This window comes from Salvia miltiorrhiza, chromosome 6 (genome assembly GCF_028751815.1).
Source record: "Salvia miltiorrhiza cultivar Shanhuang (shh) chromosome 6, IMPLAD_Smil_shh, whole genome shotgun sequence".
In the NCBI taxonomy this organism is placed as follows: domain Eukaryota; kingdom Viridiplantae; phylum Streptophyta; class Magnoliopsida; order Lamiales; family Lamiaceae; genus Salvia; species Salvia miltiorrhiza.
The window spans coordinates 26,882,107-26,895,046 of record NC_080392.1 but is presented as its reverse complement, the minus strand read 5'-3'; the positions used below and the strand labels follow the sequence as shown (position 1 = coordinate 26,895,046).

General features: G+C 38.3%; 1 protein-coding gene across 2 annotated transcripts; it reads left to right on the top strand.

Moving 5' to 3' along the window:
• Nucleotides 1–235: 235 nt before the first annotated feature.
• LOC130990106 (transcription factor SPATULA) lies at nt 236–3,431 on the top strand. 2 transcript variants are annotated; one of them, XM_057914310.1, is made up of 7 exons: nt 236–832; nt 938–1,033; nt 1,123–1,188; nt 1,268–1,333; nt 2,476–2,790; nt 2,869–2,932; nt 3,061–3,431. In XM_057914310.1, exons 1-7 carry the CDS (start codon nt 545–547, stop codon nt 3,201–3,203), a joined length of 1,038 nt encoding a protein of 345 aa, XP_057770293.1. In that variant the 5' UTR covers nt 236–544; the 3' UTR covers nt 3,204–3,431. The 2 variants fall into 2 exon arrangements, with proteins under 2 accessions (XP_057770293.1, XP_057770294.1); XM_057914311.1 differs by having other exon boundaries at nt 295–832; nt 2,872–2,932.
• The last annotated feature ends 9,509 nt before the right edge of the window (nt 3,432–12,940 follow it).

Sequence of the window (12,940 nt, the reverse complement as noted above, 5' to 3'; positions counted from 1 at the left end):
GTGTTAAGTGTGATAAAAAAAATGAAAAATTGAGAAAAAAAAATTGCTATATAAAAAAAAGTTCTCAAATTTTATGGGACAATTCAAAAAGAAATACTGTTGAAGATTTGTGGGAGGGAATACTGCACACAATCTATAGTTTGGATATTATACCAAAAAATTATTTAATTTGAGCAACATACATAAAATTTAAATAAATTCACACATGTTCAACTTTGATATTTTTGAAAGAAGTGAAAAGGCAGAAGAAGAAAGAGAAAAGGAAGAAGAAGAGAAAAAAAACATTTCATTCTTCTCCCACAAAAACTAGTACACTGCACACTTTTGCGTGGCTTTTTGCAGTCTTTTTTGAGCTCTTAAATAAATGAAGCCAAACACACGCGCCTCCCTCCGCCTTACTCAAAAGCCGCGCTTTTCATCACAACTGCTCTCTCTCTCTTTCTCGCAAGTCGCAACGCAAGACACGACGATCTCTCTCTCTCTCTCTCTTGTTTCAAGCAAAAATATAGCAGAGGCTGTTTTTCATGATTTCAGCTAGCATTCAATGGCGAATCTCTACGATACTTCTACTAACAATTATTACTCTCCTCAAGAGCCAGACGAGATTTCTCTTTTCCTCCAGCAAATTCTGCTCCGTTCCAATTCTTCGCCGTCGCATTCATTGCCGCGGCAGCACTCTCATCTCGTACCGACCTCCGATGGCATCGCGGCGGAGCAGCACGTGGCAATTGGTCAGATCTCCGCGTTGAACTCGTGCTCCACTTGCGGCTTCGCGAATGTATCGCTCGAAAACTTGGAGAATGAAACGGATGATTGTGACTATGAGAGCGAGGTGCTTTTCAATTTTCATCGCCATTTTGCATGGCTAGGGCTAGGAGGATCTGTCATTTCCTGTTGGTATTTGCATGAATGTGTGCGTGTGATTGACTATGTGTAGGAGGCTGTTGAAGCTGCGGTGGGAGAGACGGTGGCGAAGGCGCGGTGCTCTACTAAGAGGACTAGAGCAGCTGAGGTGCATAATCTCTCTGAAAAGGTTCTTCTCCTCTACTTTGCAAATCCCTAGCTACATTTTTATTTCCTATTTGGGGAAAGGGGTTTTAAGATTATTGATGGACTTGACAGAGGAGGAGGAGCAGGATTAACGAGAAAATGAAGGCATTGCAAAATCTAATTCCAAATTCAAACAAGGTAAATAACATAATTACGTTAATTAGGTGGTATCTCCATGATCGATTAATAAGCTTAATTTTGTTCAAAATTTGTGTAGACTGACAAGGCTTCGATGCTCGACGAAGCTATCGAGTATCTCAAGCAGCTCCAGCTCCAAGTACAGGCAAGCTAATTACCGCAGTCCTTCACTTCATCTTTTAGCTTATTGGTCTCGTGAAAAAAAAAAATTAAAAAAAATAAGGATGTGTTTTTCTAATTGCAATGACTCTGATTGACCATTGTTCCTTAAATTCTGATTATAGCTTGATTATGTGGTTCTTACTCTAATTTTATACGTGCAACGTCTCCACCCTTATTGATTGTTTTGAACTTAAAAGAGAAGCCGGTTTGGAAAGAAATGGTCTTAGAAATTACAACGACACCATTAGTTGCTTGTATTAAATGTGTCTGGTTTAAAGAAAACTGGTGTATGAGTTTATTAACATTAAATTACTCTTCAATTAGTAGGCAAAGCTAGTTATTCTAATTGGTGAATTTGTTTGTTCTTGTTTGGAAGCTGATTGATTGATATGCGCTGCTCTGCTTCTATAAAATGCAATCACTTTTCAGAAGGTATTAGAATTGTGCTTATATTTTGGATTTTGGATGGATACATAAACCAAAAGCCCACCTGTTCGATATTTAGACAGAAAAACTTGTGTAATGTCTATTGTATCCTTTTTGTAAAATATGACTGATTTGAAAATGCTGAGGCTATTCTGTTTCGGTGGTTTGGCTCGAAAAGAAACTTGCTTTGGAAATGACTATCATTACATATTCAAAACTTGTGAAACTTACTTTTGGTTAAATAGCGTTGAAATATATAGCTGAGCACATGATTTTGGATGCTGACACTTAAGGTTATATATGTCCTACTTGTCTCCCATTTCAATTGGATTCTGGCAAGTGGAATATACGTACAGAGCTAAATTTTTGGATAGCAGTTTCCTCCTCTAGATTAGTAGTCATATATTATTAATTTTTCATCTAAATTCTATGTTATCAGTTCAGTACTATATCACGTAATTCTCAGCTTTTCCAGTGGGATAGATCGGATTCTCAGCTTGGTGAAAACTTGTTTCCTAGCTATATAAGATTATAATCCTCACAGTTTACAGAAGGGAACAAGTTTCTGTATGATTAATAGATATATGGGAATTAGTCTAAAAAAAAAGATGTATTTGCTTTCTTCCAATCTTTTTTATGTTATTGCTATAGATTCTGGCTGATTTATACATGTCCCTTACCTTAATCCAATTTTTGCAGATGTTAACAATGAGAAATGGGTTAAACCTTTATCCTATTTGCCTGCCGGGTATGCTGCAGTCCAATCAGGTTTCTCAAATGAGGGCGGATGTCTATGCCACAGATAAATACTCAAATGTAAATATGATGAAAGAAGTTAGACTGGACCAGAATATCTCGGCTGATTCTCTTCTCGGCCTACCTGAAAACTGTGTTAAGCAGGAGAACGTGTCCGATTTCTCAAGTATGATTGGTTCCAAAACTTCAATGGAAGTCGAATCATCCATGCAGCAGCATCACTTCGGAGCATTTCAATTCTCCAGATCATCATTTAAAGTAAGTCTTTTCAACTCATTGTTTTGATTTGATTCATTACATCTTCCAAAGTTTAATGATGCGAAAAACCTTTTTCAGAAGACTGAGAAGGTGTTGCCACGCCAGCCTTTTATGGAAGATTGCCCTCAAACTAGCTCTGCTGGTAGGATCACTGATCTCAATCTAGGATTTGTTTTTGTGCATGTGTATCGTTTTGATAGCATTCTTCTGCAGGAAAAATAAATAAAATGGTTTGATGGTTTGACATACTTTCTTACATCTTGATACTAGGAGCAAAAACGACATCTTCAATCCGTTTGGACACACAAACGTCCGATTTGAAGGCTAATATTTTGGAAGGATGCGTTGCTGGAGCAGACATTCTACTTACAAACTATGTTAGTAACCCAGTCTTCTCATCTCATGACAGTTGAAATATGTGATATATTGCCTCTCATTCCAGCTATTATTGATTGAAACAGAAAGCTAGCTTCTGGTACTGGTGTTTTTGTATGGCTAACTTTTTTTTAGCAAATATGTGATGCTAAAAGCTAATCTTTTGTGGAGAAGCCGTGATATATTTAATGGTGAGAGTAAGTGAGATTTGAATGTCATAGATTGTGGTTTTAATCAATGTTGAATGTGTTGCATATTGGTATTCATCTCTCTCTGTCTCTCTCTCTCTCTCTCTCTCTTTAACAGCCAGGAAATGCATAAACAGTTTACAGGGGAGAAACGTTTAATTTGATTCCATTTAATAAATGAACAAATGATGTTTTACAAATACTCTCTCCGTCCCAACTTAAATGGTACACATGAGATTTAAGATTGTAGTGTAAAAATGTATAAAAGTGTGTGGGGTCATATTGTTTGTAGTATAAAATTATTATTAAAAATAGAAATGTATCATTTTAATTGGGACACCTAACTGCTCGGAAAAGAATACGCATCATTTAAGTGTGGAGTATTTTGGACTCTTACAAGAGCAAGTACTGACTGATTACAAAAAGGCGAAACAAAACTGTAGCTTTGAAATGGTAAGTAGTACTTATTTAGGTTGAAAATTACACTTCTCATTTTTCATTATAAAAATGTAAGAATACTTATTTTCACCAAACCTCCAACCTCATTTTTACGATACACATCTTTATGGTCCCACATGAATTCTCTTGGAACATGCTAGCACTTGTTATCGACTTCAAACATTAAAGAAAGTAAATTGCTCATTTTCCTACCCAAAATCCTGTCATATGCGATTCTTTGAAAAAAAATTGACCAAATTTCACAGAACTGAGATCTCTCACTAATTCTTTTGCCACTTCACACATCATGCATCATGTCGAAGAACTCGAAGGACCCTAATTTTCCAATGAGATCTTTGGTGAGGTTTTAGTCTTCAATTGTTTCAAGTGAGAAAAAAAAAATATTACTTTCTTCGTCTCATAATAAGTGTCATAGTTTATTTCGGCACAGAAATTTAAGTGAATATAATTAAATAGTAAAAAATAAAAAAATGGTGGAGCTCACTTTAATTTTGTGAGTAATAAAATTAAAGTGGTGATGATTAAAAGATAAAAATGTAAAAGTGGTGGAGCCCATTTTTTTATTTTAGAACTAGGACACTTGTTATTGGACAGCTTAAAAAGGAAACTATGACACTTGTTATGAGACGAAGAGAGTACTAGTTTATTGGGATAATTGCATGTAAATACATCAAGTTTGACCAAAATTTATTTTTAACGTATACGTAGAAAAGTTTAATAAAATACACGAACTTTATTAGTTGTTCAAATTGTAACTTCGATTTTATTTTTTCCTAATTAAAAAATGACATGACATCTACGTGGCTCTCCGAAAATGACATGACATCTACATGGGGTCTATGTCGTTTATCAGAGTCAAAATTGAACAACTAATAAAATTTGTATATTTTATTGAACTTTTCTAAGTACGCGTCAAAAATGGACTTTGACCAAAGTTGATGTATTTACACGCAATTAACCTAATTTATTTCATCCAATGAGAGTTTCATGTTTCAATAAACTCATGAAAAATTAATATGTTTTCATGCACAAGACAACAAAAACAAATGAAAAAAGTGTTGTAGTCTGTGTGGAATGGTGCGTTTACTTTGATGGAAAATGAGAAAAAATATATTTTTACTTATTTTTCACCATTTTCACATATTTAATATGATGGAAAAAATTTCTCCAAGTTGGATGAAATATTTTCTCTAACAACTCGTTTTCACTCATTTTCTCTTCAATGTTGAATAATATTATCCTAGAATAGGGGTGTGAAAATATTTTCTAATATTTTCTCATCTTTTTATCTCTAGTAAACATATTACTCCATCATTTTTTCATAAAAATTAAACTTGGGTATGCGGTGAATACTTTTATGAACGTTGATATTTTTACACTTTAATTATCAAAAGTTGACATTTTTGTGTATTTGCAACTCATTGTTTATTCCGAAAACACTTCAAACATACTTGTAACATTTTATAAATTAGAGATGAATTTTTTTATTAGACCAAATCTTAGGAGGAGGAGCCGAGGAGAGGGAGTCTATAATTGGTATTAGTGTATATGTGCATTCGCAGACGTGTGTCATGTGTCCAAATGCATCTGCTAATAAATTTTTCAAGAAGAAATATTAGGGTGTGTTTTGTAGACAAGGTGGGTTTCTTCCATATTGCTAAAGGTGGGCCACGTTTCATTGGCCCATTCCGGACTAATATCAAGTCTCATGCCTTCGGTAGTCACCGAAATAAAATAGAACGAGAGTCCGATGTGTTTGGTAGACTTAAGTTTGCCATAGATAACCAATTGAAATTACCATAATGTCCATATTTTTTCTTGGCTAATTACAAACGTATCCTTGTGTTTTAAGAAGAAATAGAGGTGGGAAATATTGAACTAGGGTATATATAACATTTTGGAGGGATTTTCAGCACAGTGGGGGCATTCATTTGTTGGACCAACGACGACATACTCTCGGCTGCTGTAATCGGGCAGGGGAAACACGCGATTGGACGTTGTATTTCACTTCCGAATCTTCACAACCATGAGTGAGACGCAGCAGCAACAACAAGGTAATGATGAACTACATGCCGATTTATCTTTGTTTCTCAATATACTAGTTCTATCCGGTGCTCGGCTAATTAAGGCTTACAACGTTAAACTGAAAGATGTTTGCTTAGATCATATTTTACGGGTCTTGATACCTTCTTTTTGTGATGCGCCTTTTCGGATTTTTCACCAAAATCTTCTGATGTTTATATGTTATTTCGAGTTATGTGAAATCATGCTTTGGTATATAAAACTTTTAATTATGCTCTGCAGTAATTTGCTAGATGTGTATCGATTGTTGTTTGGTTCTGCCATTGTTTACATAGTTATTCCCATTTCACTAAAGTATGCTTACGTTAGGCTGTGATTATGTTTGGCTACCATTTGGAGATGCACGCAGTAGCGACGGTGGCCGAGGTAAGGCATCGAAGCCTGACAAGACTCGTCGAAGCTGGACCCCAAGGGAGGAGGAAATTTTGATGGCGTCACTCAAAGAACTCGTTGTCCAAGGTTGGAAGGCGGACAATGGGTTTCGAGCAGGCTACCTTCTTAAGCTCGAAGAGGCAATGCACAAAGAATTTACGGGCACTGATCTAAAGGGGATGCCCCATATCAATTCTAAAATCAGCGCGTGGAAAAAGAACTACAATTCGTTCTCATCCATGCTTGATCTTAGTGGCGTGGGGTTTAATGCAAAGGGGACATTTATGATAAACTGCGATAACGATCAATGGGAGCAGATCGTTAAGGTTTGTTATGTCTTGCGTATCCATTGTTCTTCATCTATATAAGCCTCGGGCCTCTTAATTTGTGACATTTTTTTGTGTTAAATATCCAGTGTGATCCTAACGCTCGTCTGATGTGTTTTAAGAGTTGGCCAATGCTTGAGAGCTGGAAAGAAGTGTTCGGGAAGGATCGTGCAACGGGTGCTAATGCTGAGGACATTATGTAGGCTATGCACAACATGTACCTAGGCCGACAACCTTGCAGAAGGAGGTGCCGACGGCATAATACCTCATGTTATTGATGAAGACACAACCATAGATGATGCTGAGTACATTGTTTGCCAAGTTGAAAAGAAGGATGCGGTTGCTACAATCTCGAAGAAAAAATGCAAAGCCAAAGAAGAGATGAATGATGTCTACGCCATGCTCGGAAAAATTAGTAGGCACACTAATTCGTGTCTGGAAAACCTCGCAACTCGCATTGGCTACGAGTTTGACCTTGGCATGGCAAGGAAAACCGTCTCCGAACAGCTTGGTAAGATTCTTGGGCTTGATATGAACGAGAAGTTTGATATTTGTGAAATTTTAGCCAATAAAGTGCAGCGTCTGGAGATCTTCATTGGGCTGCCGGATGAAGCAAAGTCGCAATACGTTGCACGTCTCCTTCAATCACGAAGCAATCAAGCCTGTTGCCATAATCATACTTAAGAGTTTGTTGTCATCTTTTGTGATCTTGTTGAATCCAAACTACTAGATAGGATCCAAAATCTTTTTGTTTAGCCTCGTTAATATTTTGTGTGCATATATTGCCTTTGGTTGGTACTTTGAATGCCGTTGATGCTCGTGAATTCCAAACTAGAGCTTTCCAGCATAAGTTATGCCTTGGTTTTATTTTGAAACTCTGAAATCTAAGCTATGTTATGAATGTTATTGCAATCCATATGTCTTTAGTTATGTTTTGATTATGGATTCCGCGAATGATTAATCTAGTTTAGCCACTGATGTTCTTATATGATCAATATGCATGGAGCGTGTATTTAGATTTGACTATTGTGCATCTTCTATTTTCAATTGAATAGATGCGATAAACAAGCCCATGTTTTCATCCAAACTTTGTAATAATGAGATTTGCTAAATGACTCATAAAAGATATGGTGGAAATATAACGAAAATAGGGATATATTACGACATTTTAAGGATTTGTTCAATGATACATGTTAGTTGCTCACCCTTCCAAATCTTTGGATTAATAAGGCCTTACATTTTCGGCCATGGGATTAACACCCATCTTACAAACAAAATAAAAACACTAGCCAAGCAAAAGAACACCAAAATATACATAATATGGGCAGCACTAACATATTTGCATTTGGAATGCATCATCGCTCTACTTAAAAGGCGATGAAGATGCACACGAACTCTCACCTCCGAGGTGGGATTTGTCGACTTTATTTTTCACATCGGAACTTACAACGTGGGCTGGTGCTTCGTTACTGGTAGGATAGCACAACATGCTCTCTAATTAGGGCCATAGAACATAGTAGTGCGGGGTAATTCCTCGGGGAGGTGCAACACTAGCCTTTGCATCATCGGATTCATCAAACAATTTTCGAACAACATGTTTCGGTGGCGGCGGGGCAGGCGAGTTCACCTCATCGTTCGGTAAAGAATCAAGCAAGTTGATAGTGGTAATTTTCTTGGCTTGAGGAGAGTCGCTTATAAGGACGGGCGTGTGTGATAGCTTGGTTTTGACGTCATGCGGTGCAAATAGCATGCATATTTCATTGTACTCGGGCTCACCAGGCTCGAAGGTACGCTTGAGCGAGCTAGTTGTCCTAAATTTGAAATAGATACAACAAGTTACCTTCGAGAACATTGTAAGATAATAAAAAATAAGTCCAAGCTTAAAAATGATAGGTAAGTTGAATGGCGAGAAGATACCTCGAATATCTTTTCCCAAACTTCATCCACAGCATTGATTTGATTTGTATTGACATCCCATTGTATCTCCGACATCAACTGTTGGGAACCTTGTGGAATATCCTAACCCTTGTTAAAGCGAGCAGATCTCTCGGACTCCCCAAATACCTCAGTGAGGTTTAACATGATGTCAGTCGCGTCATTCATGACCTGATGTTGGAGTTGCAAGGTTTGTGACATAGTCAGTCATAATATAGCACTTGGCCATATTATTTGACTTGTGCCACCTCTTATGCGCATCTCGTTCCACATCAGTCGACTCATCAGTAAGGGCCGCGGGACGTGGAGTAGTGAGCATAAAACTGTGCTCCTCAGCGTCAAGAATATACATAAGATGGCGTTTCCACTCAACATAATTCGGACCGATGAGAGGATTGTTTGCAAGAATAGAGATGATAGGAGACATAGACATATATGAAGGTAAACAAATTAAACATGTAAGAACATGAAGCACATAATTCGTAACAATAATATTGTAACCTTTTGATAAAAATAATATTAATGAAACCTCCAATCGCCCAAGGAATCTCACGAGTAAGCCACGATCGTGTGGACGTTTACACATGAAGCCCTCAACCAGACTATTCACCTAGTCATTTAATTTTCATCCATGTCAACTTAACCTTTTGACAAAAGAAATTAATAGTTGGACCTTAACTAGACCATATCATATTCAAGAAGGGACTCCGATGGGGAGTTGTACATTGTACTTGAAATGATATCTAAGCAGCGACCACAATTTAACCTTGACAATTAAATTCTCGAAATTAGCATACTCACTAGGATCATACCGCTTTCAATTTAATCTCTTGGTTATCTTATTGAAATCCATCCTCTAAAGTACTTATGAAAATCATACGAGTAAGCCACGATCGTGTGGACGTTTACCGCATAACTCCCACTACTTAAATGGATTTAAATATTTTTAATAAAAATCTCAACTCGACAAACTCGTGAAATCAAACATGAAGTAAGCCACGATCGTGTGGACTGTTTACTTACATTCTCAATCACTTTGTCTTGAGACCGCTTGTGGAGGTCTAAAATAATTTTTGAACACCATAAATATTATTAAAACAACTTAGTCTTTTTCTTTCAAAAGGTTTGATTATGCTCAACACATAATCCTAAACATGCTCTTCTAGAACGCAACATGTAAAACATGCTCGCAGAATTCTAAAACATGCTTAAGAAAATGATAAACCTAGCATGCTTGTTTAAGCGCAGTTAATAAACACATATTAACAAGCAAAGACAGACACAGAGTGCAAAGAGCATAACGGATTAACCCCACGACATGCAAAGAACATAATAAAAGAAATAAAGTTCTTCGTGACCCATTCGTGGAATCCCAATTCTAATCTATTACATTTAAAATATAAAAGAAAAACTCAAAAACAAAAACTCGGTGCGAAACAGCTCCATCAGGCCCGTCTTCGAAACTAGGGTTCGGGAACCCCTAGGGTTTGTCTTGAGACTCGTGCACCACCTAGGGTTTGGAACCCCTAGGCGGCGCCACCACAAACATTCGGAAACAGTAACATGCGACGGCGGCGCGCGGCTCGGCAGACACAGCAGCAGTAGCCCAGAGACGCGCAGCAGCAGCACAGCCCGGAGGCTTGTGCGTCAGTGCAGCCTGGAGGCTCGCGTGTCAGTGTAGCCGTGCCCGAAAGCGCTCGACTGCACAGCGCTGCCCGTAGGCACGAGCAACAACGCAGCCCTGCCCGGGAGCGAAGCACTGCCTAGGAGCGCAGCCCTGCCCAGCAGCGCTCGACTACGCAGCGCAGCCCGTAGGCTCACGCAATAGCGCAGCCCTGCCCGACAGCGCTCGACTATGCAACGCAGCCCATAGGCACACGCAACAGCGCAGCCCTGCCCGGCAGCGCTCGACTACGCAGCACAGCCGTAGGCACACTCAACAGCGCAGCCCTGCCCGACAGCGCCCGACTACGTAGTGCAGTCCGTAGGCACACGCAACAGCGCAGCCCTGCCCGGCAGCGCAGCCCATAGGCAGACGCAACAGCGCAGCCCTGCCCGGCAGCACTTGACTACGCAGCGCAGCAGAGCAGCGCACTACTCCAAAACCTGTTCTCCATTCTAAGTCTGATCGTCATCGTCTTCATCTCGTTTTACCATAATTATAGATTACAACCGAAAAACAAAGTACAATTGAAATTCTAATCTAACCACGGATTTTCTCGTGGTGGAAAAACGATTACAACGCCAAAACGACGTATCCCTCAAATCAACAGACCACGAAGAACAGCAGCAGAATAGACAACGCATATTATTAATCGTATGCGAATTAACTGACAGAGCCAAGAAGAACAATCCAGGCTCTGATACCAATTGAAGGATTTAGCCCTACATGGATCGTTTCTCGAAAATCTTAATTCTCCATACAACGATTAATTTCTAACATGCTCCTATGAATTTAAGTGCTGCACATTCGAGTTAGAATCACTTACTTGTGAATTGGATGCAGAGACTAGTCGATGGCTGAATTGAATGACTCCAGTTCTGACCTTCTGAACTGTATCCCGCTCAATTCCCAACGTTGGATGGACAACGAACTATGAGAATTCCCTTAGAGAATTCGACCACCACAGAAACGGCGTCCCCTACTGCTCTCTATAAAACCCTTATTTTTGTGTGCCTTATTCTGAGAGTAGATAGTTGTTTTAAAGACAAAACACAGTCCTAGGGGCTCAATAACTGTAATAGGTGTCCCTTACTCCTTCCTGGGCTCAGGAGACTTTGGGTCAGTCCAGGGATCAGATACAAGGAATAAAGATGGGCCTCTAATGAATTAATTCTTATGATCAGCCCGGTTCATAATTAATTCATAAGTACTAATTCATTCCACAAGAGAATCAATACTGAATTACCCCTTTATTACCGGTGATAAGTCGGGGCTTGTATTTAGACTTATTAAATCTCCGTATTTAAAATATCAGACATCCATTAATTAATTAAAGCTCTGACAGCTTATATTAATTAATCTCTTTGTAATCCTTAAGCAGTACCACTCAAACCTTATCATTGTGCCTGAACTTAATCAACCTGTAGGGTTTAACGTAATAAACCTTATTGAGCTCCTTAAGGGGATGTCATTATCCTATACTGGATACGGTAACTAATACAGATAACCAAATATCATATATTGACTGCTATCACCCAAGATACAGAGTACTCAAGTTAATATATAACTCTCACCCATAGTAAATCAAAGTGATACACGAATCAACATATATATCTGAAATCTTATTAGTATTAAGATTTTATTAAGTCACCGAGATCTTGATTCTTCACTTATGTCAGATAGAAGAATACATCTCACTGTGATCCTATCAATACGTTACGACATACCAGTATAGATAAATAGTAAAGACAAACTATTTCCTTCTATACTGCAGCCTAGACCAACGACTCGTCCTAGAGTCATCTCGGCTGGGATCTATTTATATCTCTTAAGTTTATTCCAATTATATGACCTTCTGTGATCCGTTAATCACAATATAATCAACTTATATAGAGATAACAGTTTTACTATACTTTTTTTTCCATCTTTTTTTCTTAACGATTTCAATAACTCGTATATAAGAGTTTAAAAATACGCTCATAGATAACGGTTCTATAATACTGTTATGTATATAACTAATACATAACGCCCATACATAACGAATTACTGCGTACCGTTATCTATGCTTATGAATAACACTACATAGATAATAGATTTATGTAAAACTGTTATCTTTTATAAAAATACGCTCATACATAACGGTTTTTTTTAAAACCGTTATGTATGAAGTGTTATGTATGTTAATTTTTGTAGTAGTGGTTACCTGTTATTGTGTCTGCTTATTTATCTCCGTTGGAGCTGGAAAAGTTTATGCGAGTTCTGAGGAAGTACAAGTCTGCTATAGGATGGTTTATTTCTGACATCAAAGGAATTAGTCCTTCTATTTGCATGCATCGTAATTTGATGGAGCAGGAATACAAGCCTAAGGTGCAGCCGCAATGATGTTTGAATCCGGCTATGCAAGAAGTTGTGAGGATGGAGGTGCTCAAGTGGTTGGATGCAGGCATTATTTATGCCATCTCTGATAGTGAGTGGGTGAGCCCGACTCAAGTTGTCTCCAAGAAGGGAGGCATAACTGTGGTAAAGGATGAGAAAGATGAGTTGATAGCTACGAGGCTAGTCACAGGATGGCGCATGTGCATTCATTATCGGGCTTTGAATGCAGCCACACGTAAGGATCACTTTCTGTTACCATTTATTGATCAGATGCTTGACCGTTTGGCAGGATATGAGTACTACTATTTTCTGGATGGGTACTCAGGCTACAATCAAATCATAATAGCCCTGGAGGATCACCATAAGACCGCATT

Excerpts from the sequence above, each read along its gene's own strand:
- LOC130990106 (XM_057914310.1), top strand. The coding sequence starts at position 545 with ATGGCGAATCTCTACGATACTTCTACTAACAATTATTACTCTCCTCAA. Across the intron at positions 1,034-1,122 it reads TGCATAATCTCTCTGAAAAG|AGGAGGAGGAGCAGGATTAA; the intron begins GTTCTTCTCCTC and ends TGGACTTGACAG. Across the intron at positions 2,933-3,060 it reads CCCTCAAACTAGCTCTGCTG|GAGCAAAAACGACATCTTCA; the intron begins GTAGGATCACTG and ends TCTTGATACTAG.